At 40.6% G+C, this 26924-nt stretch overlaps 1 protein-coding gene across 1 annotated transcript in view; it reads right to left on the reverse strand.

Annotated features, from left to right (window-relative positions):
- Nucleotides 1-2560: 2560 nt before the first annotated feature.
- Ets65A (DNA-binding protein D-ETS-3) overlaps nucleotides 2561-26924 on the reverse strand; it is a 185345-nt gene continuing 160981 nt past the window's right edge. Inside the window, exon 7 of the mRNA XM_071590294.1 lies at nucleotides 2561-2801. Coding sequence (XP_071446395.1) covers nucleotides 2632-2801 — 170 coding nt within the window. The 3' untranslated portion in view covers nucleotides 2561-2631. The remainder of the gene's footprint in view (nucleotides 2802-26924) is intronic.

A 26924-nucleotide genomic window follows, 5' to 3' on the forward strand; every position in this document is an offset into this window, starting at 1 on the left:
AAATGACATTAATTCACGTTAATAAAATATTTCCAATGCAGATTAGAGGCTAAGAAGCAAGGAGAAAAAAAATGATACACTTTATTGTGGCGTTGCTGCGCGGTCTTGATCATGACCTCACGAATCATTGGAAGACCCATTTGTCTTTGAGCCGCGCAACAAATCAACTCCTTAATAAATAATTTCTTTATGAAACATACAGACATAAGAAGTATAAGTCTGAAATAATGCGAGGAAATCAAAATGGTCGGCAAATTTTCACCTCATTTCATATAGACAAATTACGTATCCGAGGAGATCATAACAGAATTTAAGTTTCAGTACGCGAAAGGGATAATTTTTCAATTTCTTTAAACTATCACCGCGGTAACTTATTTCATTATTTAGAAAGTGCCTATTGTCATAAAATAAACTTTATGTAATACATTTTAACCTTGAAAATTTATTTTGACGGCCTTATACCACGATCTTTTGGGGTATAAAATAGTTTAGATGAAAAAAAATTCTATCGTTCCGCGTCGAAAAGGGGTGGGTTTGTAATGGGTTATTGAAATCCCAAAAGCAAATATAATTTCTTTCACTGCCTTGAATTCTTACCCCAACAAATTAGTAATTGATGAAGGTGTGAAATTACGTTGCCGAAGGGCTTCATGAAATATAGTTTTCAAATTACAAGTAGACGTCGCCAGGAAATGTGGAGTACATCAAACACTTGGGGAGCGCAAGTCGATGAGATCTTAACTTACGGGACACGAACAAAAACCATTTCAATGCCTCTGAACTATTGTTACGAGTGAATTTTTCCATTAATGTGTTTTTCGTTATTTTCTTCATGACGGAGCAGAGGAGGGCCTAGTAAACATTCATTCACGCACACTTGCACTCGGTACGGCTTCAATTCTAAGAAAGAAAACAATCTTACCACAATCACTCACATTCATATATCGCAACTAAGTAGCTTTTTCTCTTTCCTCTAATGGAACAAACAGAAAACAAGAGATCACCTGCACTTCATTCCACGCCAAACGGTGGAATAAAAAATTCAGATTTCCGCTTCTCCCGAAAACCTCTCAGTATGCCATTGTAATATAATTTATGGAATATACATACAAGTAATTTTTCCCCAGCGAATGGGAATCCCCAACCATTTCATCCTTTGAAACGTTTAGTTTCATCCACTGGACGTACCCGGGTTTAAAAACTGGAATGCATTCATATAAGAATCATTAACGGATAAAAATAACCCTCCTATTATATTATATTTATATATTTATATAGACATGTACATTATCTACGATAGAACAATAAAACATCGCACACCAGTTTTCGTTTGGATCCACCGCAAAACTTCTTTCGAGTTGGTTTGGGTTATTTGGAGGTTTGGGTAGGTCAGAAGGTGTTCTTGGGGAGCTAAAAATGGAACATACAGAACAGGATAAAATCTTTGGCAAAAATTATACGGATACGCACTTTTCGATTAATTTTCAATCAGTGCGAAATTTCTTCGCAGTGACAAAATTGCTTGAACCCATTCACATATTACATATATGGCTTTGGAATTACGTCTTTGGAATGATTTAGAAGATAAGGACTCGCAGAGGAAATCCACCTGAAAAATCTTCTTTGAAACAACACTTGTTTCTTGGTACCAATGCCGACATCATCCTTGTAGGGAAGAGCTCAAGTCTCAATGTACGCCCTGCGAAGAAAGATACATCTACTATGTATAAAATGGCCGAGGGCAGAAGAGGTAAAAATCACTTATATTACACAGAATTTCGGTAACTTTAGGGTTTCAATAGTAATTCAAGAGTTGAATTCTTCTTTTTAAGGGAGCGATCGATACATCTGCTATCAACCTCTCGGACTCCGCGAATATTGATGAAGGTTGTTCACGTTAATATGACTAGATCAGAAAAGGCAAAAGGGAGTAAAATGCGAATGTACATTTATACGCCATCTTGTCTCCAAACGTAGTCGCGGAGGTCACTCGAGACATAATGTACATATATTTCCATCACTCAAGTCCATCACGCCCATTGAACTCACTCGGCACTTCCGCTGCCATTTTGTTCATTGTTATTTTACAAACAGAGTCGAACGAGCATTAAAATTTCACTGGACGCTTCCATCTCCAGCTTTGTCCTTGTGATACCCCCGCACGTCACCACATGCCTGGCCCTTCCCGCAGCCGTAGAGGTGGAAACCGAAGGATTTGGCAAACCCTTGGTTCTCCAAACCTTCGCTGTCGGACGCCCCCGACTGGTGACCGGAGGCACTGCCACCACCCCCCGTGTCCGCCGCTGCCCTCTTGTCCTCCTCCTCCCCCGGCTTCGCGCCGGAAATTCCGCCCTCCCCCTCCTCCGCCTCCGGCAGCCCGGAGAAGCGATCCCCGGAAGAGGAGGAGGCCCACCGCGGCTACATGGCGATCCTCCGGTAGTGCCTGCTCCACGCGGCGGCGGCTGCGGCGGCCGCTGCTGCTGCGGCCGCGGCGGCCGAGGCCGAAGCGGCGGCGGGCGACGGCCCAGCGGTCCCTGGGGGACCATGTGGCGAGGCGGAGGATCCGGCGAGGGCGGAGGGCGAGGCGGAGGAGGCGACGGCCGCAGCGGCGGCCGCGGAGGGCGGCACCGGTCATGCGTAGTGCGGATACGAGCCAAGGTGCGAAGCCACGTGGCCAGGGTGGTGATGATGGTGGTGATGGTGGTGCGGCATGGTGTGGCTGGCGGAGGCCGCGGCTATGTTGGAGTAGAGATTGGCGCCCGGATTGGTCCAATATGACGTCGCGGACGGGAAGATACTTCCTGTAAAGGGATGAAAGATGGGTGGTCAATTGAAGTTCGTCCAATTAACTACTTAGTTTGAATCATTCGTTTTGGTGGTTAGTCCTTCAAAACAATGGGGGTAGGCACGCTATTAGTGCGTAGATTGGGATAATATAGGAATGTAAAATTAATACGAACAATTATTTGTCTATCTGAGAATCCATCGAAAATATCTTCCAAATATACATTTTTACTGCCTTCAATCTAACGGCACCAGTGCGACTAATGTATCCAAAGTGAAACAGCTGATAAATGCGTATTTTGGATCGAAATAAATTTTATAACTTTTAAATCTCCCGGAGCCGTTTTCATGCAGTATTTCTAGCAGAGTGTCAGTCTTCATATATCCATGATGAGAACTTCAAGGTCTATATTTAAAAAGTCATCAAATAAGTACAATTTATTTATTGATGTAACGTGTAAACTCAATTGGTTTTGAGATATTTGTCCGAAGCCAATCAGTTATTAGATTCATGGCTAGAAGACGCATAATTTTGGACGTTCTATTCCCGTAGAAGCTAGGATTGAAATGTTAGTGGAAGACGTTTTCTCAACATTCTTTAAAAAAACAAATATTCGCGTGTTGTAATTTTTAACAAGCAACCCTCGATTGGCTATCTGTCCCATTCTCATTGTTATGTGTGTATTTCGGCAAAACCAAGTTTTCTATTGGATGATGTAAGTTTCCGATAGACGGAACCTTAAACCAGTCCTTATTAAAGATGTAATGAGTAGCATTGTTGAGTCCAGGGGTAGAGTGTTAGACTACTGACCGAAGGGGCCCGGGTTCGATTCCCGGGCTAGCCACTCTGGGCACCTGCAGCTCCATCCAAGCTATGTGATTTTCGGGTACCAGGTCTTCCTGGGAAACCATAACCGGCACAGGGAAAGGAACTGGCCCCCCTACCCTGATGTGTGAATTTCACACGCCGTCGGGCTTAGTACTGGGTGAACTCTACCACCACCTACCAAACCGACCTTCGGGTTGATTGTGTTTATGGTTTTGTATATAATTCTATAGAATCTTAATTATATTTAAACATTTATTATTATTATTGAGTAATATACCGGTGGAGGTAGGTTTTGGATGGACACAACTACCAAATAAATATTTTGTGACTCCTAACAAAACACAATCCAGCATCCTACTCTACATCAGGTCCCTCTTCATCTCTGAGTACTTTCTTCCTCCCTTCATCCAATCCAACATCCCTATCCTGTTCCTGCCCTTTCCTCGTTTGCCTAACATTCTCCCCTATATTACAGTCTTCAACATCCCACTGCCGATCAATACGCCCTTCATCCATTTTTTCTGCCTCCTTCGGACTTCTCCCAACAAACCCCTCTTCTCGCCCACCACACCTAGTACATCCTTAATGAGAAATATTTTTGTTAAAACCCTACAATATGATATTTCTGATTTTCACTGGTCGCTCTGGTAAAATTTTTTCAAGTCATACAACTTAATTAGTGTGAATAAATTTTATTTTTTGTTATACATTTATCTTTTAACTCATAGATGATAAAAAAAACTATTATTGATCATCTTTGCCCACTTTCTCCATTGATGCAGTTATCTCAATTTAGTCATAAAGTATAATCTGTGGTTCTCTGGACTCTTAATTGCATATCCTGACGATTAAGATTGAACGGGATCAAGTCTGGTTATGTTTGAGAGTTAAAATACATAGTTATGAAATTAAGAAAGAATGATCGAAAAAAAACAAAATAGAAACCAATAAAACCCCTAGAATCAATTAAAAGAAATACTCGCGTTCGACACTTCACGTTGGTCGAAATACTGATCAAATCTTTAAATTTTCTTGAGTGTTACTTCGCAACTTCTAGCTCAATCCTTTGATTCGAATTATGACCTTCGCCACGCTTCCGATTGTCCGTTCATCTATCGACGATTTTGCTCAGGAATTCCCTCAGCTAGCAATCTCTTTCGGAAGACATGGAGAAGAAGAATGGAAGGGAAAAGGCGGCATCGAAAGTTGACTAAAGATGAGAATGAACAACTGGGGAGAGTCTGTGAGAAGGGGGAAGGCGAAGGAAAAACCTCATTCCCCACAAGCTACCATTATGGAATCAATCATTCAGGGGAGAAAAAATAATCTAAAAGACGCTCAGTTTTTTCAAATGGAGGAGAAAAATTGAAATTTTTTTATTTCACGGAGAGAATTGAAGAATAAAAGAAGGGAGTGAAAACGTGTTGGTGAGGAAGGGGCGAAAAAGTTTCTGGACCTGACTTTTTTTTCCTTAATCTAGTTTCTTTTTTCTACCTCGGTCGGAGCCACACTCCACTCTGACGTGTTTTGCAAACGAATGAGGACAATGGAATCGAACTGTGAATTAATTTCGGGATTATGAAAAAGTAGCGTCACGGGTTGGTGGACTAATTCTTCGAAGAAATAGGCGAAAATGTAGCCGATAAACTTCCTCAGAGGCCTAAACGTCACATTTTATGGAATTCCTCGCACCAGAGACATTTTTCTCGAATTTCATCGTTGATTTCCAGCATGATTATTCGATGTGGGTGTGAAACCAGTCGTTCTAGAGGAATTAAAAATGGAGTTCAAGCGAAATTTATTACATGAACAAGTACACTCCGGTGATTTAGTTTTCCATTGTTCGGCGTCTAACCGCCATAAAAGATATTACTCTTTAGAGCCCACAAAATTGAAAATATGTATAATTCTCAAGCATGATATCCAGATTTCACAAGCTTTGGGTTTAATTAGCATTTTGCCGTTTCATTTTTTTTTTCGTTCTCATTCACAGATGAGATGACAGTTCTTCCGTACCAGAATACTGTTTTTTTTACGGAGCAAACATCCTTTAGTTATTTACAAAGTACCAGTCGACAATCTACGTCTTGAGCATACTGTCGCTGATGTAGAATATAAATCTATTAGTTCTCTTCCTGTCTTTGAAATGTTTAAACAGAGATATTTTAATTCCACTCAACCATAACCTGATCCTAATAACATAATAGATTGTGAAGAAAAGTAAAAATAATTATCCAAACGATTAGCTCCTTATTATCCAGTTATTAAAATACATTTTAAATTTCATAAATTTGATATAATTAATTTAAATCCAACTTGTATTTAAGATGCATTAATTTCAAAGGGTAAAAATCGTTCGCGTTGACCGGGACTCCAACCCGGATCCCTCGGGTTTTATTGAAAACGGTTCAAGCATTTAGCTGGAACTCGAGAAATCCGAGCTCTAGTCCTAGTCAAGGCGAAGGATTTCTAAATGGTAAAATTTCTGCATTTTAACTCAAATTCGACTCCGTTTTAAGTAACTATCGCTCCACCACCTATAGTTATTTGAATTTTCTTAGATATTTTTCGTAGGTGAAGATTTGTCGAAATTTTGGACACTATTTTCGGAGGGGAGTTGGGGCGTAAAAGTTTTCTTTGAAGCATAATAATAATAATTATGAACATGATAATAAATAAATAATTTTGAAACATAATAATAATAATTATGAACATGATAATAAATAAATAATTTTGAAACATAATAATAATATGAATAATCCTGCTTATATGTGCACCACCGTTTAACACAAACACGCCCGAGTCGAAATCCATGAATAAATCGCGAAGCAAAGCGCGAAGCGTCTCTCCTATTCCGAACAAATCACGCGATCGACAATTAGCACCGACTAGTTTTGCAAATTGAAAACATGAGAATAGGTAATAGGCGGTACGTAGGGATTGAACTGTTCGGAATTGGAAAGCAAGCAGGGGAGATGAGAGAGAGCCGGGAGGAAGCGAGGATATGAGGCGTTGGGGAAATGGAAGCCGTAATCGCACGCCCTGTAAACTGGTTGAAAATCTCTATAAAGTGCATTCCTGTCACACAAGAGGAAAATGTTAGTCGAGCCCAGAAGCGACATTTTAGGCTGTGACTTCCTTATTATCTCTGAACGTCAATGCAAGATTCATACGCACCACGGCGAGCGAATGATGATTTATTTTTCCCAGTACACAAAATACCGTCGTTGATTCATTTTTTTCTGAAAATTGTTTGTTTTTATAGTTCCCCCTATACGGTGCACAAAAATATCTCATCCCGATGCTTCGACCGGAAAATCAACCAAAGAGAACCGCGATCGCGGACAGCTATTACAGCCGTAGGAGCAGTAGTAATTTTATGGTCGCTTTCCTCCTTCAAATGAAGAACCTTTAAAAAGGGGAGGAAATGGAATCTTAGGCGGGAGTGGGTGAGATAACGCTTCCAATTGGCACATTTGACTTCAGCCCCTCCCTGTTGTAGCTTCCCCCACCTTGCCATTTCGGTCTCCCTAACAAACCTTCCCCAACATCTGATTACCATTGGTGGTTCCTATCTGTAACCAATCTTCACGTCTCGAATCTCGATTGAACTTTAGGAATCATTTCTTACTCCTTGATTGCGACGGAAACTTGAAATAGGTTTTCGGCTCAGGAAGTGTACCGCTTCCTGCCTTAAAAATATTATCTCTGCGCCCTTTCATTTTTCCCATCGTTAAGTATTTCTCAGCAATGTGCGCTTTCTTGATTTCAGAGTTCTATTGGACAAACTAACGGACTTCTGGAATCATCACGCTCCGTCCAATGTCGCAAATGAGGTTGTGTTCTTACTGCTCCAATGAACATGTTGCCCACAGTGCCTTGCTCAACGTTTGTTTTTAAGTTTTCCATTCCAATCAATAATTTCAGAATTTGGAATTGAACAAATTTCTAGCATCAAGTTTACCTATCAATGACTTCTAAAAAGCGAATAAAAATTTGTTACCAGTTGGCTTGGAGATCAAACGATAATTTTTTACCTCTTCTATTTGTGAATATAACTCGAAAAATGTTCATATATGATGAAATTTGAACTAAACCAGAAGATACACCAGACGAAGCATTTGATTACTGTGATCTGATATTTTAGTGTACGAGTAGTGACACTGTTACATACAGGGATCCTGTATATTCCAAAAACCTGTGAGTCATCTGAATCCAGTTTTGGAACAATTATTCTCCTGGGATTAAAACACTCCAAACAACTTCCAAAAAATATATGTATAAAACTAATGAGTATATTGCAGAAAAATAGGAATAGGTTGGAGGGATAGGAGGATAACCCGTAACCTGTATATGTCTCAGACTGCTCAGTTGCGAGTGGGGAACGGAGAGTCCGGATGGGCAGCGTTAGGAAGAGGTGTATGGCAGGGTTGCCCTTTATCATCGATGCTGTTCAACATATATGCGGAGGAAATGATTAAAGAGGCATGGGAAGAAATGGAGGTAGGAATGAAAGTCAGCGGGGAATTCGTAAAGTCAATTAAGTTTGCTGAAGACCAAGCTCTAATTTTTCAGTAAGCAAGGGGTTGCAAGCATTGCTGAGTGAATTGGAAATTCGGTACAATTGGTATGGGATGAGAATAAATATTAATAAAAAAAACCTATTTCAGAAAGAAAAAGGCTAAGCTAAACATTAAAATAGGAGGGCAAAAACTAGAGCACGTAGAACAGTTTACGTATCTCGGAAGTGTTTTGGACCAGCACGGTCAAAGTAGTAGGGACGTAAGGAGAAGAATTGCGTTAGACAAAGAAGCTTTCACAAGGAGGAGGGAGTTGAACGAACCTAATTACAAGCATGTGTTCGATTTCAAATTCAGTTGCTTTCTTCGAGTTAAGTGTTCACGTCAGTTTCTTAAATGATATTTTATGCATTGGAAACCGTACTCAAATACGATTTCGCATTTGATATTGTATTAGGAGCTTTAATTGTCTCCTTAATAGAGAAAGTAATTACATAAAAAAGTAATGATGCATTGCTAAATTAGCACCAATTTTTAAACACTCGAAAGTGTATTTATTCGTAAATTTAGTGTTAATTGAGTTCACAAGTGCGATTAGAAAATGCGATGAAAGGTAAAAACAGGCTCTAGGGAAAATTAACTGATTTCGTGCTAATTGTAACGTGTCTAATCCTGAAACCAAAGTTGGCTCTTGATTCAATTGAAGAAATCTATTCGAACGAAGTCCGTTTATTGACCCGAATATTCACCCAACTAATTCTGATGGTTAAACCTGCTTCCGATACAATTGCTTGCGGTAAAAATAATACTCGTACCAACAACATTTTTTCGGACTATCATTAATTTTTTACGCTATTCAGTCCGCCGAGTTAAAAGAGTACAAATGACTCTACGTTCGATGCTAGTCTTGCAAGGGATCCTGATGTCTTCCCCTTTCACATCGAGCATGTTACCAGACGTCAATCTCTGGAGGACAACAATCACTCGAATTTCACTGGATGATGGAAAGAGGGTCGGGTTTTTTTTCCCGAGGATGTCAATTTTGAAATATAAAGAATAAAATGTGTCGGCCCATGTGAGCGTTCCCTCGGACTCATCGAAATATCGGGAGTGGGCTGAATTCGTTTCCCCTTAGGATTTCTCCACTCATCCACTTTGCACACACACACGCTTGAATAAACAAACACAACATCTTGGAAAATACGCCGCTCCATCCCCCCGCTCCCCTAAAAAAATTCCTAAAATCCGTCATCCCAAACACTACTCCGTCAACAGGCTCACTCCCCCCGATCCTCTCTGCGTCAGACAGCAGCGTTCAAAAAAAGCAAACATCGAAGGTAGGGAGGAGGGTTAGAGGACCATCAGTAGGATGGGTGGGATACATCTACTCGCAGGGTGGGTTGGCCGTTGAATTTAACGCCTCTTATGGTCTCCATGGGCACAGCTACAGATTCGACCCTTACCTACGACTCTGAGTGGGAGGCATTGGCTATGTTGATCTGAAGTAAAGTGAAAAATGGTTGAGGATTGAAAAAGAAAAACATAGGAGACGAATTTATGAATAGGAGCGCGAATATAGTTGGATGCAAAAACTCGATTTTCATCTCCTAATCTTTACTTGATATTGATTGCGACGCTAAATTATTGATATACCACTTGTGATATATCAATAATTTATTTTATTCTTCGCTGGTCTACTTTCTTAAAGTCTGAACTACATAGTGCCATGCTAAACACGATATTTTGGCGAATTGATTCCTTGATTGCAACCTCAGGTTGTTTGAACATAGTATTTCCATCTTCCTCATGAACACCTTCTTAGCTTATGCTATTATTCTTTAAATATTCTTTGCTTGATGTCAGTTGAAATTCAATCCAAAGTTATACTGCTGCTCAGATAGATGAAGGATTCCACTTGCTCTAGTTTCAATCCTCGTGTTGTGATACATGTCTTGATCTTATCTCTACCACGGAAGAGGATTTTGGTTGTCTTCTTGTTGATGCTCACATTTTATTCCAGAAGTCCATAGTATTCATAGTTGCTTGTAAGATCCTCTCGCATTTCTGCTACTAATGCGATTTCATTAGCGAACCGGATCATGTTAATACCTTCACCATTCACCTCCTTTGATGTAAAAATCTTGTACTTCTTTTTTTATCTCTTGTAGACATACGTTGAATAGTGCTGATGGGAGGTTGCATCATTGTCTAACTCGTTTGTTTGTTTTGGCTCCAGTTTTCCTCCCTTTTTCCCATTTCTATGAAGATGTATATTTTTAAAATGTTCTTTTTTTTGTGCATCTTTGCGATAGACTATATTGGCTTTTTTAATCACGGCGCACAGATACTAACATTTTTACTGAGAATTTTAAGAGTAACTTTCAAGTAAAATTATTTTAATTTTTAATAAAAGAATGGGGATTTTCGAAAGCGATGCGTAGGGGAATATACTGATTTTTCAAGATATTCTGCCTTACTTTAAATTTATGATTGATACATTTTTATCGCATCTAGTTGAAAATGACCAAGACATTCCATGGTAGCAAATAATACACGCGTTAAAATGACTATTTTCAAGTGAGAACTAAGTAAGTGATAGGAAATTTTTGATTAGCAATGGTATTTATTTTGCTTTAAACCTAACAGTTCTCGAAGAGATTATGAGATAATCGTGCCTTGAAATTGTCACCTAGGGCCAACAGTGTAGCCAATTCATTGACCTATCTATTGAGTTTTCCATCAGGTTTATTCAAGTTTATTTAAATCCCTGTTTCCAAGAAACTGGATTAAAAAAAGTTGATTCCTTAACTAGTTTCTGTCACAAGTAGAAAGAACATCAATTTCTACGGAGAAATGAAAGTATGGCTAGTATGAGTGATCTAGGGGGTGATGGAGTTAGCATTTTATGTTTGATTTTTAGAAAAAAAATAATAAACATTCAAAGAAATACTTCTCTAATAGAGTATTATCAATTTTCCGATCAAGTTATGTTAAATGGAATCCATGTTTTGCACTCCGAAATAATTACAGCTCAGGGGCTCATTTGGAGAAACTAATCGAAATACGATTTTTTTAAGCGATTACTTTTCACACATTTAAAACTAGCGCAAAAAATTGCAACTGTGACATGAATGCATTAGCATTCCGAAACCAAACTAAGTTTGGTGGTTAGTGTGGCATGTAGATTTTTTAGACTGGCATGTATTTTATCATCTGCCGACGCATTATTTTTTGTGCAATTGAAAAAGCGCTGAAAAAAAATCACGCAGCGTTTCATTGCAGAAACTTCGAGACCTCGTCCCCAAAGCTTTTGTGTGATTGGAATGGAAAAAATAAGCGAAAATCTTCGCAAACGATGTACCCTAAGGTATTCCAGCTCAACAAAAAAATATATTCGTGCGAAAGCGTATTAAAAAGCCAACGGCCAACCACACCATCAAGCCACATAATGACATATCATCCACCCCCTCCTCCCTCCCCCCCACCCACAACGCTCGAAAATCCACGATCTAAAAAAGACAAAAGGCTGAACGGGGCAAGAAAGAAGTTGGAATGGGGTGCGGTGGCTGAGGGAATCACGGAAAACAAAAGAACACACGACTGCGGCAGCAATTAAAAGCGCAATGACTGCGCTTCGTGATGATGAAGTTGAAAACCACCAGCGTCTGTCGGCATTACGATTCCATATCCGTAGGGAGTGGGAGGCTTGCCGGGGTTGGGGAGGAATCACGAATTGGTAACCGCTGAAGGCAGGTAAAAAAAACAGTTTCCTTTTCCTCCGAAGTGGTGCCAATAGATAACAAACAATACCAGAGAGATATTATTGATACTATCGTAGTTCGTATGATTTCAACTATTTTTAACGATCTTAAAGCAATACCAGGAGTTGATGCAAGTAGAACTATGACGTGTGATCATGATTTAATAGCAGAGAATAAATTGAAACATCTAATGGAACTGGAGAGTCACAACAAATGGGACATCTACGTAATCTATGGGTTAGGTATGCAATTTCCGTACGTTGTTGTTTTTGATTTGCGTTGCATGATTTGATTATTTTAATGAAATAATTTTAAAGTGTAAGAATCATTGAGACGAATGATTTTGAGACTTTCAAGCAGTTGCATTTTAATGTGGATTGACGGATGGCTCCGTTAAAAGTTACTATCGCGGTGTTTCCCGCAGTTACTTTTGAATTTGATTATTTAGTTCAGATAACATTCCGCTACTTTTGATTTTATGCCTCATCTACTCACAAACTTTCCCCCACTTGGCCAGGTTTTTCAAAATCTACTTGACTAAACATTTACTGATATGGAAAAATGAAAATAAGTCGGTTGATTCCTGTTGCTAAAAAGGTCCCATTTTCAAGAACTACATTCATTCACTTCATATTTTGCGTACAAAATTCCAATTTATGTACAACCAAAAGCAAACGTTTATGCATATAATTATTACATTAACTGTCAATGGCATTTTGTATTTCAACAGTTAGACTGTACCTACTATTTATAAAAAACAATTCGAATCTGCCATGAAAGCTTAACTGCCAAGAAGTAATCATGTTCAGCTTAGGAGAATTTCAAAGGTGAGAAGGAAACTAACTAAGTGGTACCCAAAATTAGAAATTTTTTGGCATATTGTATAAATAAATGCTGAATTTTTTAGCCTAGGAATTGGAGTTAGCTAAGTTTTGGGGAAAACGGCGTATTCATCAAATTTTATGAACTAAGGATAGGCTAGAGTGAGTCGGCAACAAGTTATGACTGACTGACAAGTCCTACACTGGGCATGGATATTAGTTTGAAATGAGGATGAAGTATCGGATAGTGACCTCAAGAAGAGCCTAAACCCAGGGAAACGGATTTGGTGCAATAAAGTTAATGACTGATGTCTGTTTGGCATTAAAAAAGAGAAGGATATTGCAAAGGGATTGAAATTAGAAAAGAGAATTAAAGATAAGTTTAGTTCATATACCTTTCATATATTTATGCCCCATCTTACTCTCGCGTAATAATCAACATATTTTCCTCTTTTCGGCGATTAAAAACTTCAAAAAAATCATAAAAATGATTCTTGCCGACGCATGGTTTACGTTGCGATCATCAGTGCGCCCGTCCCCTCCCCCGAAGCTGCGACTTGAATTATTTTTTATTTAAATGCATATTTTATCAAATTTTGTATGAAAGAGTGGGGTGGAGGAGGGACGGTGTGGAGGGGTTTAGGTTTGGTGATGAGGCCAGGTCGAATGGCGATGTTGGATTGTTCTCAAATGGAAAAGAATGGAACAATCCTCAAAAAAGTTTCTGCCCATTCTTTCATTTGGGATGATAATGAGAGTTAACAAGTGGACGGTCAGGGCCGCGAGGCAGGGTGGAATAAAGAGATTTTTTTATGAAGAGGGCTCTGGGGTGTGGGAGTCTTTTGGGGGAAGGTATGAATAAAATAGGAAGAGGTGTCGTGGGGGGTAGGGGGGAAGGAAGGGTCTTTGGAAACCCTGTTCCATCTCCCATCCCCCCGCTGATTGGCGTGGGCTGAGAAAAAGGGAGAGCGAGGGTATTAAATGAGGTAAGATGTGATTGTAAGGTTGAGATTTGGGGCCTGGGAAGCCTTTGGACTACCTCCCTGTCCCTGGGGGGGGGTTTATAATTTTTTTTCCAAGGGAGGCGGGTGTAAGGGCGGAAAGGGTTTTTACCCCGCCCACATTCTATGCTTCACCCCCGCACAAATAAAGAAATTTGGAATGATTTTTCGATTGTTGGGATTTCGTCGTGAGAGGAGGGAGGGGGGGGGGGTTAATGGGGTCTGGGGAAGTGGGGTTTCATACGCTTACTTTTCGCGGCCGCCGCCAGCAGTCCAAGCCTAGCGGGGTGACAACTGAGGGTGACACCGCGTGGTGTCTCTCGTGTTTGGTTACACAATGTGGAGATTTTTTTGTGCGGGATTATTTTTGCTCTTTTTTCGCTTTGAGTCCGTATAAACTCCCACCGATCTCTTTAGACCTTTGTTACCTTCTTTGTTTCGGGGCAAAAGGAATATTCCAAAATGGCGGACCGGACAATGAGGAAGCATTCGCCTCCATGGAAAATGTACAAGTATGTGGAATGGTTTCAATATGGAGGAGGGTGGGAAACGATAGGAAAAACGTTTTCCGTGTGCGTGAGGAATATGAATCTCTGAGAGGATGGTCTAGCGATCTCATTTTCTATAACTTCTAATCGCTTTTCAGTCATCAGAGTAGGAGCGTCCATGATGTTGCGACTGCAAACAGAGTAAACTTCTGTTTGTGTATGACAGTGTAAGGCAGCATACTTTGGTGATTTTCATTGAAATGCCCTTCATGTCAGCAAATTATGCTGCCGCACTCTGTACAAGCTAAATTAGCGCGCTAGGCATATTTGTCGATCCACTGTAAATTGCCCAATGTACGTTCTCTTATGCATTGGTGCAATCGCTGCACTCTTGCGTTTTTATGTCTTGTACCGTACTCGATCGTAATTCTGCTAACGGGATCAATGATTTACGATGATTCTTAAAAAATGTGTGTATGTTTGTGTACGGTGCTTAACTACAATGTGGTGATATGTGTCTGTGTATTTTTGTATAGATGTATGAGTGTGTGTGTGTGTATATATGTATATATATATATATATATATATATATAACACGCATATAGGTCTCTTATATGCGTCCCTATCTCTTTTCCTTATCTCAATTTCCATGTGAATGAATATACACATGGATTCTGTATGTTCGCCATGCGGTGGGTTTCCGTGTTTGAATGTACGAGGGCGATTCGAAAAGTAAGGTCTCCCATTTTAAAAAATGAAAAATCGAATTTATTTTCAACTTTGTGTACATTGTAGGAAAGGCTTAGCATTTAGCTATTTTTCTGCATAGTTGCCTTGACGATCAATCACTTTTTGCATCCTTATAACCAGCTTTTTAATACCGGCGTCGTATCTTTCTCTCGCCGCGTCGCGAAGCCAACTGACGACTGCTTCTTGCACTTCCTCCTCTGACATGAATATTTCTGTCCTCCAAGGTGCTTTTTGAGAGCGGGAAACAAGTGGTAGTCGCTGGGGGCAACATCCGGGCCGTAAGGAGGGTCGATGATTTCCCAGCCGAATTCATTGACTAGGGTGGTCGTTTGATGTTACACATGTGGACGTGCATTGTCATGATGCAAACACACTCATTTGGTGAGGCAACATGTTGTAAACGAGGACCTCCGACACAATATTCTGCACGGAGAAGTAGCCACTCTCTTCATTAAGGTCTTCCTTTATATCATGAAGGGTAATCCTCTAGTTATTACTCACCCACTCAGAATTCAGAATTATAATATAGCGTTTACCGTTCGGTAAGAACGGTCCTCATGGAACGGAAAGCTTTTTTCTATATCTGGCTCAATTCCTAAATTAGGTCCTCCGCAGCGTTCCATATATTCTGATGCTTGATCAAGATGATGCCTAACCAACGCAAAAAAAACACCACCTCTTACAATTTTCATTCAAATGCTTTCCTCATTTGATGAGACCAGTTTTCTTATCTGCAGCCCTGCGACATGTTCATTAGTTGCTTTTCCCATGTTAGGTCCTATTTTAGTGTGACTCCCAAGTGGTTCACATGGCCCTTAACGCTTACGTCCACCCATCTGAGCCTTCGACGGGTGTAAGGGCGAATGACGGAGAAGGAAGAGTGGTATTTGCGCTTTAGAAAACAACTCATTCGATGATATCATCTGTGGATCATACCATACATCCCTGGTACAGCAACCAAGCATTCAGCTGTCCGCAGGGGTCCCAGGTCGGTTCGTTTGTACGTAAAGGGTGTTGAGAATAGGCGGCGGTTGCATTATCATGACTCGTTGGGGAGGGGAGGGTTGAATATCTATTCGATCGGGCGGTGTGGTCTGCGGCGTGTCGATTTCAAACTGTGGCTGACAGGGACGAGGCGTATCATCAAAGCCATGGAGAAGGGTGCGCGTGTCATGATGCGTTGTGAGGGGTGGGGTTTGCGAAGAGAATGGAGACTTTTTACCAGCCCACTCTACCCTGAAATGCTTTAGACATGAATTTCGGTCGTCGCCCGTAGTGATTGAATTTAGCCGTATTGACATAATCATCATCAACAGTACATGTTCGAGGCGTTTTCTTATCAATCGTAATTATTTTCACCGAAGTAAACTATAGAGAAGCGAGTGCGATAAAAAAAAAACTCTGTCAACCGACAGAAAAATTAGCAGTTATTTTAAATAAAGTTATAGTTTTTTTTACAAATGATAATACAAGTTGAAATTAAAAAAAAATAATATCATTTACCATTTGAGGTAGAATTAGGATGGATACAGACTAACTACCATTTGATTTTTCAAGCCTCGACTGACAAGGCACAATCTAAAACCCTACACTGCGATTAACCCTTCTTCAATTCCGTATACTTTTTGCCCCTCTTCATTTCCTTCAACGTGCCAATTCTAGTGTGAGATAAATACAAGATTTTAAGAGGAAACTATAGAGATTTATTAGCCTTGGAAAAACTGAAATGTGGATAAAACAGTGAAAAATATCCCTTGAGATCAAATTTTGAACAATTCGTTTCTGGTATAGAAAAATCTAACCACGACCAGCCAATATACCTTTGAGTCCCACATTCTGACATGTTTGTCGCACTGCTTAATCCACTTTCGCTGTTACAATACACATTGTAAAAATTCATAAATATTTTTAAGTCTCCAGTAAAGAGAACCGTTATCCAGGTATTTTTATTGTTAATTTCAATCCAGGCTCAGAAAAGGCGTTGGCGAAGTCTACAAAGATGGAGGTAATGGAATCAAGGGGGCAAGGGACAATGATGTGGTAAGGAGCGTCTTTGCGATAAGGGACGAACATGAACATTTTGTGTTTGGTGAGAAGGAAGGAAAAGATGTAGCAGGGGAGGAATAAAAAAGCCGGAGATGATGGTTGGTTTATTTCTTTTATTCCCCGTTCCCAGCGATCTTTTTGGGCGTCGCCTAATATTTTTTGCATCTTTTCTCTCGGCTTATCTTAAAACACTCTGACTCCCGTTCACAGCCCCCTGCACATACATACGTGGTGGCATCCTCCCACTCTCTCCTTTGGACGTGGGAAGGCAAGTGAGACGAAAGATTAGGATGTCGAGGCCTGCGTGTTGGAAGAACAATGGGAAAGGAGAGTTCGGGTAAGCGCGGTACGGGGTTCGCGCCTTTCGATGTTCGCCCTCGACGAAGTCTATACGAGGCACGAGTCACGCATCTCTTAAATTTTAGGGGGTTCGTTTTAGGCATTCGGAAAATTGGGATTTTATTTTTATGCCATGGGTTCTAAAAGTTATAAACACAAGAGATTCACCAACAAATTAATGAAGGAGAATAAAGGATTGATGAAAAAATTTTAGAGTACGAATTTAGTACTCAGAATAAAGACGACTCGGTTCAAAGTTATAAGCGTCAGGCCTGGGATTTGGAGGAGACATTATGATGTTGAATTACGCGTAAATTAATAAATAAAAGTGTTGCAGCATTCGTATCCAGTTCTTCAGCTTCCCCTTCTATGGAGCAAACCATGTTTTAGCTTATCCTCATCGCGCGACGTTCGCCGAATGTGGTGTTGATTTTCCATAAGAGGTGATAGCAGCAGACTAGCAATTGACTGATTTGGTGTTCACCAATATTATTGATAAATTATCACCATTATCATTAATGAATGGGAATTATTATCAAAAAGCATAGCATCTAAGCCCATGGTGTAAATGTAATCGACGACCTCCAGATGGCCAAATGAGCGCGCTACGTTACTATAAATGCATATAAGCAGTAAGTGTATAGTTAAACATTCAGTGGTTTACATGAGTTTTCTATTTCACGGGATGGGTGGAGTAGAGCAGGTCAGTGGAGGCGTGAGTTTTGGGAGGAAACTCAATGATACTGTCGTCACAATTTCAAAGGTAGGCGTTTGTTCAGCGGGACAGGAAGTTTATAGTTGCCTTGGTTTCGGAATCAACTCTCTTTTATTTTTATTTTTAGAGTTTACTCTTCCAACTAGAGCCGAGATTCTTCATTGTGTTTGTCCAAGAAAAAATATCGAGGATTTGCTAAATAAAAATTTGAGGAATAGGCTTTATTATTTAGGCGTAGGATGCTCATAATATGTGGAAAATGAAATAAATAATTTTTTTCCAGGATGAACTCCGACTTATGTTAATCTTTCGTTTCCGAGCGGGAAACGGTTTATTATCTTAACGAAAAAAAATTGGATTGGGAGGAAAAAAGATTGCTTTATTTACTATTTTCCCGGTAGCGTATGTATAAAAAATCGCAGTTTTTCCAGCCTCGTTAAATTGTAAGGTGAGTTGGCTCAACAAATTGTTTAATTTTACATAACTATCATGCGTCAAACCCCCATTTTTGTTTATCTGGGAATTTCGCAGTTAGGTGCAATAACGGTAGGCTATGGGAAATGCTTTATTAGGAAGTAATAAGAACTTCCAGGGTTTCCGAAATGGAAAACTGGCTAAATATTGGCAACAATTATGTAGGGGAGGGAGGAGAAACGACAAGCGTACGAGTCGAGGATGGATGACTCGGTAAAAAAGAAGGGAGCGCGTAATAATTCATTTTTCCCTCGCCTCCTTATAGCCGTGATGCATCGAGCGAGCGCTGGCGCAATCGGCGATGCCACCGATCTCTCCTCCCTCACGACGAGGAGCGGGCGAGGCAAGGGAAAGAGAGAGAGAGAGAGAGATAAGGAGCTCCTCCTCCTCGGTGGAGATGGAGCCGCCGAAGCATATTTGAGTTTTCGGGGATGGGCCAGTCGGGGGTTGTATCTCACTCGGTCTCGGCGAATGGAGAACGAAGGCGGGGAAGGGGGTAAATGATAAATGTGGGATGGGTGTAAGTTGAATGGGGTTGGCGAGGGGGCTGGAAGCTAGTGGTGAGTGGAGACGAGGGGTAGAGCTGATGGGGGAGCCGCGCGACGAATTCCAGAAACAATAGGCGTGAAAAGGGGTGGGAGACAGGGTAGCAATGGACATGTGGAAAAGGGGATTCGAAATGTGTGTACACACACACATATACATATATATATATATATATATATATATATATATATATATATATATATATATAATAATATTGTTATGCGTCAGCATTGATCTCGTCATTATTATTTCCACCCTACCCACCACGAGTGCATGGTTCAACAGCTGGAACACTGAAAATGCTCGCTCCTGCTGATTAAAATTCAAGTAATCTGTTGGTGTAAAATGTTTCAGCATGGATAATCCACATCATTCATGAATTCAATGAATTGTATTGTTTTGTCTTTTTAAATATATATTTTTTGGGAAAGAATAGTGAATTATTCTGCACGGAGCTGATACTTTTGCGAATGAAAAGCACCAGCGGTAGCTTCATGAATGATAGGGGTCTTCTCAACGGAGATGATGCCTTTTGTAACTAAATTGTCAGAAAATACTAGATTCTGGAATGGAATTTGAGTTACACAATAATTTCAATATTATAAAGAATACACATTTGCATACCAATTTGCATCTTTGATATAATTTGCTTTTGGAGAAATTTAAGGAGAATTAAAAATATACGACCTGTTGTCTGTCTAGACTACAGATTTTTTCGGCGCGATTGAAGACCCATCACGTGAGGGGGGGGAGGAGAAGAGGACGAAGGCGAGTTAAGTCAAAATGGAAAGAGCGAGACAAGAGGGATCGCAGTGGGTTTTCGGCCAGGGATGTATAAAAGGTATTGTGGTTTGGGGAATGGAAGATGCGATAGTGTATATAAGAGGTGGCAGGGTGTATAGAGAATGGGCGTTAGGATTGCAGAAGGGAAAAAGGGTTTCGGGGAGAAACTCAGTCTAGCGGAATGGAGCGGAACGAAAATTCAGTGGTGGGATAGGGATCAATGTGTGCGTGCAGTGGTTTAAAAGGGAAAGTTTTTTTCAAGAAAAGAACGGGGTGCGTGGGAGATGGAATCGAAATGAGCTGGAATTTAGAACGAGGATAATGTAAAATAAAATGGGAAATGTGAAATCTTTTTTTCCTTAACTTTCCCGTTTCTTGCGTAAGTTTATTTTTTGGCGCGTGAAAATAGGGGAACAGATTTTTGTTTCAACCCGGAATACAGATGATCGGTGTTACATTTCTAGCTGGTTTACATAGACCAAGTAATAAACAAAGCGGTTCAAGAGATCTGAATTGACTGAATAACAAACGGTTTTTTTATGGGTAATCTGGATTGGACTGGATTTCCTCAGTTCGCCGTGGAGAAAGATAGGGAAGCATTATTACAAAGCAGTTTTTTCCGGCGATTTTTAATCCACGAACTTTCTTTTGATCCATATCTCATAAATTAGTTTGAGTTTTCGACCAAGTCCCTAAAAATATGCCGGGCATGTGGTAAGAATTTTAAATTAGCCAACAATGGAATTCAAACTATCGATTTTTAACGACGACAAGTTACGCAGCCAAGGTTTTGAAATGTCACTTGGGGCAACCAATTCCAAATAAGTAATTTTTTTTAAAAGTTCGATAGATTCAGTGACGTAAAATAAGCTTAAAGAAACCCAGAGTAGCCGCCTCCGCCGCAGTCATTAAACCAAATGTTGGTTTAGATAGTCGAGGGTAAAGCTCACCTTGATTAAAGCTCTTTGGGGTATAGAATTCGCAAATTCAGGGCAGGGGAACAGTTCCTTTTTCAGTGCAACCATTCTGTTTCTTACGAAATTCTTATTATAAGAAAATCGCTCCATATTGCTATTAGCTAGCCCATTGTCTTCAATTGGAACTCGAGCCCAGAAGTCTTAGGTCAATAGCTGATCACCCTAATCCAATCAATTAGCCTTAAGGTCATGAAATGTGCATGTGTGTGTATTAAATATATATAAATTTCCCTAGCTTTAAATTAAATATTCACTCATCCTTGTGGATTAGGTCATAAGCTTAGTGGTTATGCACGGAGTAATTCGTGGATATCGTCTAATCTTTGGGTGAAAATTCATATTTTGGATAGGCTAACTTGCGAACACTTTTACATTTAAAAAAGTACACAATAAATCTAATAAATATTAACATAAACCCTTCACTACGATTTATTATGCGCCCTTCCAAATTTGAGAAAACGTAACGTTTAATTTTATGTATTCCTTGGTGGTTTAAGGCTTCACTTTGGGTTAGTTGTACATATCCATAATAGCAGAAGGAAGAATGCACTTTAACAAAGAATTTCACTATCTGGTACAACACGTTACACTATGATACGGCACCGTAAGATACACCATCATCTAATATTGTAGATATATGTATTGTGTTGACTTTTCAGATTTAAAAATGATTCTGCGGTATGACTGCCACACAACATGTCAATTCTCTATATTTTCCTTATCCGAGTACATCCTGATGTCTGAAGCCACAAATATCGGAATATTATTGATAACGGATTGAGATCTTTTGTTTGAGGAGCGGATAATATTTCGGCCATCCACCCAGGACTGCAGTCGTAATTCAAGTAGATTAAAATCGGAAAGGGTGTCATGTAGAAGCCTTGGATGGTATGAATAGGAGTGAATATCATGAGCTATTAGTTGATAGCGTTCCAAGTAATCGGTTTCGAGCAAGGGTAAAGAGAAGCTGATGTTAGTCTTGGAAGAAAAAGATATTTTACATTCATTAAGGGAAGCTATCAACATCCTCTTACTAAGGAGAAGTATAGCATATGAAGCAGAGTTAGTGTTACTACAATGTTTGTTATGGGCGTTTGACATATCATAGATTGGATGAGCTGTAATAATCTTTATGCAACTTAGGGGTTTTCTAAGAGGAATCAGGAGGCATTTTGCATGGTTAGGTACGGCAAATACGATAACCGCAGAGACTTAAAGGACGAACTAGGACAAGAACCATTAGAGAAAATGTCATGTGGTGGTGTGGATAATGTGAGAATTTTCTGAGAAAGATAAAAATCTATGCGAAAAAAGTTTGAAGCAAGAATTGCCAAAACATAGAAAAGGGAAAAACCCGAGATAAGTCATGAATTTCAATAAAAGGAACCAGAAGAAATTCGAGGAAGGTGGGCAGGATATATGGATGAAATCTATAGTGAAGGGACTGGGCAGAAAGCATTGATACCTATCGACAGTGAATGAAATGTAGATGACATACAGGGCAACCTGTAATGTCGGGTCCAAGAATACAAGATAGTGGCGGAGTAAAGGCAATATTGGGAATGAGGGTGAATAGGATTATTTGGAATAGATAATCACCTGGCCCGAACCAACTCCTACCGAGCCACTGAAAGGTTTATGAAGAATAAAGATGAAGGTTTTCTGAATGGTATGTATCATAGGGTTTTTTTTTGAGGAAGGAGAAAATTTCACGTGGTCACTTTCATATTCCACAATCCCCGTATTCACACAAAAGCAAACGAATTCGAGAATCAAAACAGTTACTTTATTTGATTTCATATGCATAAATAGTGATACCAATTATAATTAGCGTAAAGTATGAGAAAAGGAGAAATACTCTCTGGAAGAAGGTCAGATTGGTTTTAGGACATGCGGGGAAGCCGTGAGGTTGTACTAAATGCCTTCCTATTGTTTCGTTTATTTTGGGAAGGCTTTTAACCGAGTAGGGTGGCAGTAGTGGACAGGATTGACCGGTATCTTCGGGACACTTTTAACCTCAGTATGTCTATTTAATCTTATTTCTGATATTTCGAAGTCAGATCAGGAGAACGGAGGCTAGTTTGGAGTCAAAATGGGTTTACCCCTACAGTATGCCACTAAGGTGTAATAAAGCAAAATTATTTATTCACTTATCAACTTTGCTCCATAATTACTCTCGATGCAATCAGTACCTGTAATATTTGAAGGAAAAAAATAAGGGATATCGATTTTGAAATGCCGGAATATTCTCCCTCTGCTGCTTGATGGCAGGGAATAAACCTACTTATCGCTTCCTTTGAGATGTTCTTCCCTTCGCCGCCTACCGGTAATCACCCTTTCCTCTCCAGCCCTCCTCGGGAGATGGCTCTACAACAGAAAACAAAAAAAGGCAATTTTTTCCCTTTCATATCCCTCTTATTCCTCCCCCTATTCTCTCTTCTCGCTCCCGTCTCGCGCGCACAAAGCCGTCCGCGGAGCAAAGAACAAGTGACAGACTGGCGGACAATTTTCGTCCTCTCAGGAAAGAGGATAGGGGTGGAGGGAAAGATTTTGTGACGCCGCCGCCGTTCGTGGCCCTCGAGCTCGCCGTCAAAACGTCAAAAGGAGGACGGAATACACTCGGATGAGAGTTTATTGCTTTCCTTTACTTAAAAAAAAAGGTTTTCTTATGGTGAAAGATTACAGAGGAAAAATCGTTTCGGAATCGAGCAAAGTAAAGCAACGTTGTGGAGATCCTCGAGAAGTAATGTACGAAGTGAGGAAAGGAAGCCTATGGGAAAAGGAAGAAGGTTAGTCCAGATAAAACATCATTTATTCAATTTTTTACATGTTCCCGCCTAATCTTTCTTTTAATTATGTAGATTTACAAGTAATTCTATATAAATAAATTATATACAATAAACCTACCGATGGCGAAATCCGTTAACTTCATTGTAAGCTTTTTTTAACGGTTTTTATGGTGTTTACGGTATGGTTCTTTTAAAACTATTTTCAAAAGATGCTAATGTTACTGAACATACGTAATTTACTTGAATATTGTAAACGGCTGTACCACTAACTTACTGTTGATAATTAAACTTGAATCTTAGGACGAAGAATTAAGAATCACTTTCATGGATTGAGGATCTCATCGGGAGGATCGATTTGGCAGGACACATTTCCCTTCTTGGTAATTCCTAGTCTTATGTAAATCACTATTATTTTATATGATTTACAAAGGGATAAACTATGAATCGTACCCTCTGGCTTAGAACGACATTATTTCATCATGATGAATGGAATGAAGTACTCGCATAAGCGCGCAATGACTCCGAAAAAAAAACACCTCCCGTGGCAAATCGAGTCCTCGCGCTCCGCGTATCATATCGGGAATGGGTCCCTTCTCTCCGGCGGTGGCTCTCGGGATAATGGCCGCACTGACGGCAGGGCGGAGCGGGGGAGAAGAGGTTTCTCGGCGGTTTAAGTGGCCCAGGGAAATGGCGGCTACAGTGAATTAGTGGAGGGCCGCAATGAGGAGGGTGCAGGAGGAGAGGGGCGAGTTCAGTGCGGAAAGCAGTCGGGGATGCTAGGGGGAAAAGGGGGGAGACAAAAGAAGGGGAGTGTCCGCATGAGCGCATACGGAGGCTAGGGACGCATTGGAGATGGAATAATTTAAGGCGCGGTCGACGGGTGATATTGCCGTTTGTTTTCGAGCATTCATAATAACTCCGAGTGAATCATATCATTTCTTTTATGACCGGAATTACGATGCGATATCCATTATTATTTTATTATCACACTGGAGTTTTGTTTGCAACGAAAGAGTATTAAGTTAAATGAATTCCGAATCAGTGGCTGATGAAGGGCGGAAGATTTTCAGTTAATCTAATAGCGAATGAATACCGCGTCGTTATTTAAACTTAAAGGGGAGCCATAAAGGTAGAATTTACGCCGACACAATGATGAGCCTTTCCTTAAGTCAAAAATTGCCCCATTTATACGATTGAAATTTTAAGCAGCTTGAAGTTTGTCAAAAATTACATTTTTATAACGAGTATAAACTGTAGCCATTGAAGAATACCCTTCAAAATGGCAAAAATATTTTGCATGTGAATATCTCCAGTGACCAGCTATGTCTCGAGTCTCTCGTTGGTCAACATAAAACATTCCTCGAATGTTTCGGTCACCAAGGTGCAACGTTATTCACAAATAAAATTTTTCCTACATATTTTTGAATTAAGGGAGTATATCGGAGTTTATGCGAGTCCAAGAAGGATTTTGGAAGAGTTTTGGAACAAGATGGTCTAAGTATAAGGTAAATAAGAATGCGAATTGCGTTAAGCAACGGTGATTTCATAAGGAGAAGGTGATTTGATGACTTGGATGTGGAGTAAGGATACCAAGGAAGCACTGGTGAAAAAACTGGCATGGAGCGTTATTTTGTACTACGAGGAAACTTGGTCGTCGAAGCAAGATGATAGGGGTAGATTAAATAATTTTGGGAAATGGGGGCAAACAAAGATGGAAAAGGTAAAATGGACGAATAGGATACCAAATGAAGAAGTACTAACCGTGGTGGGGGAGGAGATAGTATTGTTGGGAAAAATTCCAAGAGGATAGGATATATGAATGCAAGCATATTGATTGGTGATAGAATGTTGAAGGCTTCGATAAAGGGGAGAAAGTTAGGCTTTAGCGTTTCTGAGGGGAGGAAAAGCATAGACATGTTGGATAGAATGAAGGAAGGAAGTATGCGAAATTGAAGGGCTTATTGTATTGTCGGATGTCAGGTCGTGTTTTGTTAGGCGAGGCTAACAAATATAGGGTGGGGGGAGGTTGCTAAGTTTGCGTCAATCCAAACCTACCATAAACGGCAGACTACATAATTATATGAATACACTCCTGTAAAAATTGATATCAAGAAGAAAATCGGGATCAGAGATGCTCAGATATTTTTTTACCCCGAGGACAATACCTACACATTACAACTGATGCTGAATCCATTCGAAGGCCGACGGAAAATGATCAGTTAATCTCGCGAAAGGGGCACGGTTACCGAGGTGAAAGAGGAGGAAATGGAGGTTGAGGGGATGACTCGGGTCCCTTTCGGGTGTGGAGGGAGAAAGAGAGGTGTAGGTATTAAAAATGCTCCGGGATGAACGTTCGTCGCGACGACCAAGTTGAGATTTTTCACGCCGGGGATTAATTAGCTCTGATTAAAATCCTTGAGGTGGTTCCGTGAAAAGAGAGAGAGAGAGAGTTGGGAACTCGGGGAGCGGTGTGACTTGGTGGTGGGAGAAGAAGCTTGGAATTGGGGCAAATGACGGGAGGAAATGACAGGAGCGGTTGAGGGGTTGCCGCAGGGGACGGAGAGGAGTGAAGGAAGAGGGACATGGAGAGAGAGAAAAGGCGAGGTGGAGGAGGCGGTAAAGAGAGGCCGGCGGGAGGATGGAAGGATTCGCCGGTGGGGAATGGCAGAGAGGGGCACTTCGACGGGGAGGAGAGAGGGAGAGGGGAGTGGTGTGGAGGGTGACGGCAGAGGATGACGCGAGATAAAAGCGCGCTTTGAAGGGGATGGAAAGAGTGAGGGAAAGGAGTGTTTTTCGGTGAACTGAAGGAGAGGAAGAAAGAGAGGGTGAGGTGCGGGGTGAAGGCAAAGGCGGCGATGGAAGCGAGGGGGGAATACAGGAGATCCGGGAAAGAAGCGAATTCATTTGAAGTGGAAGAAGATGGCAAAAGAGATTGGTGGCGAAGGGGTATGTGGTGGGGGGAGGGGAGAAGACAGTGTTATCAGACGGGAGAAGGAGTGTGGGGGGAATGAAGGGGACGGGTTGTGAAGGGGGAGGAGCCGAGAGTGTGCAGCAAGAGAGGGAAGGCGAGGAAATTGGCTGAAATGGATGATATACTCTCCCATCATCTCCTCAAAGTGGAAGATTGCTAGCAGTTAAGGTTCTTCCCTTTCTCTCTTTTGCCGCTCGCGTTGGACTGTTCTTTTTTTTCTCACTTTTGTGCTCGAAATTGTCGATTCGAGAAGAAAAGGGGATCTAGGGAAGAGGAGAGTGGGTGTGTTTTAAGGCCCACTGCCTCCACAAGAATCGTTTCTAGTCGAGA

Source organism: Hetaerina americana, unplaced genomic scaffold (genome assembly GCF_022747635.1).
Source record: "Hetaerina americana unplaced genomic scaffold, ioHetAmer1.1.p SCAF_4, whole genome shotgun sequence".
NCBI classification, from domain to species: Eukaryota; Metazoa; Arthropoda; class Insecta; order Odonata; family Calopterygidae; genus Hetaerina; species Hetaerina americana.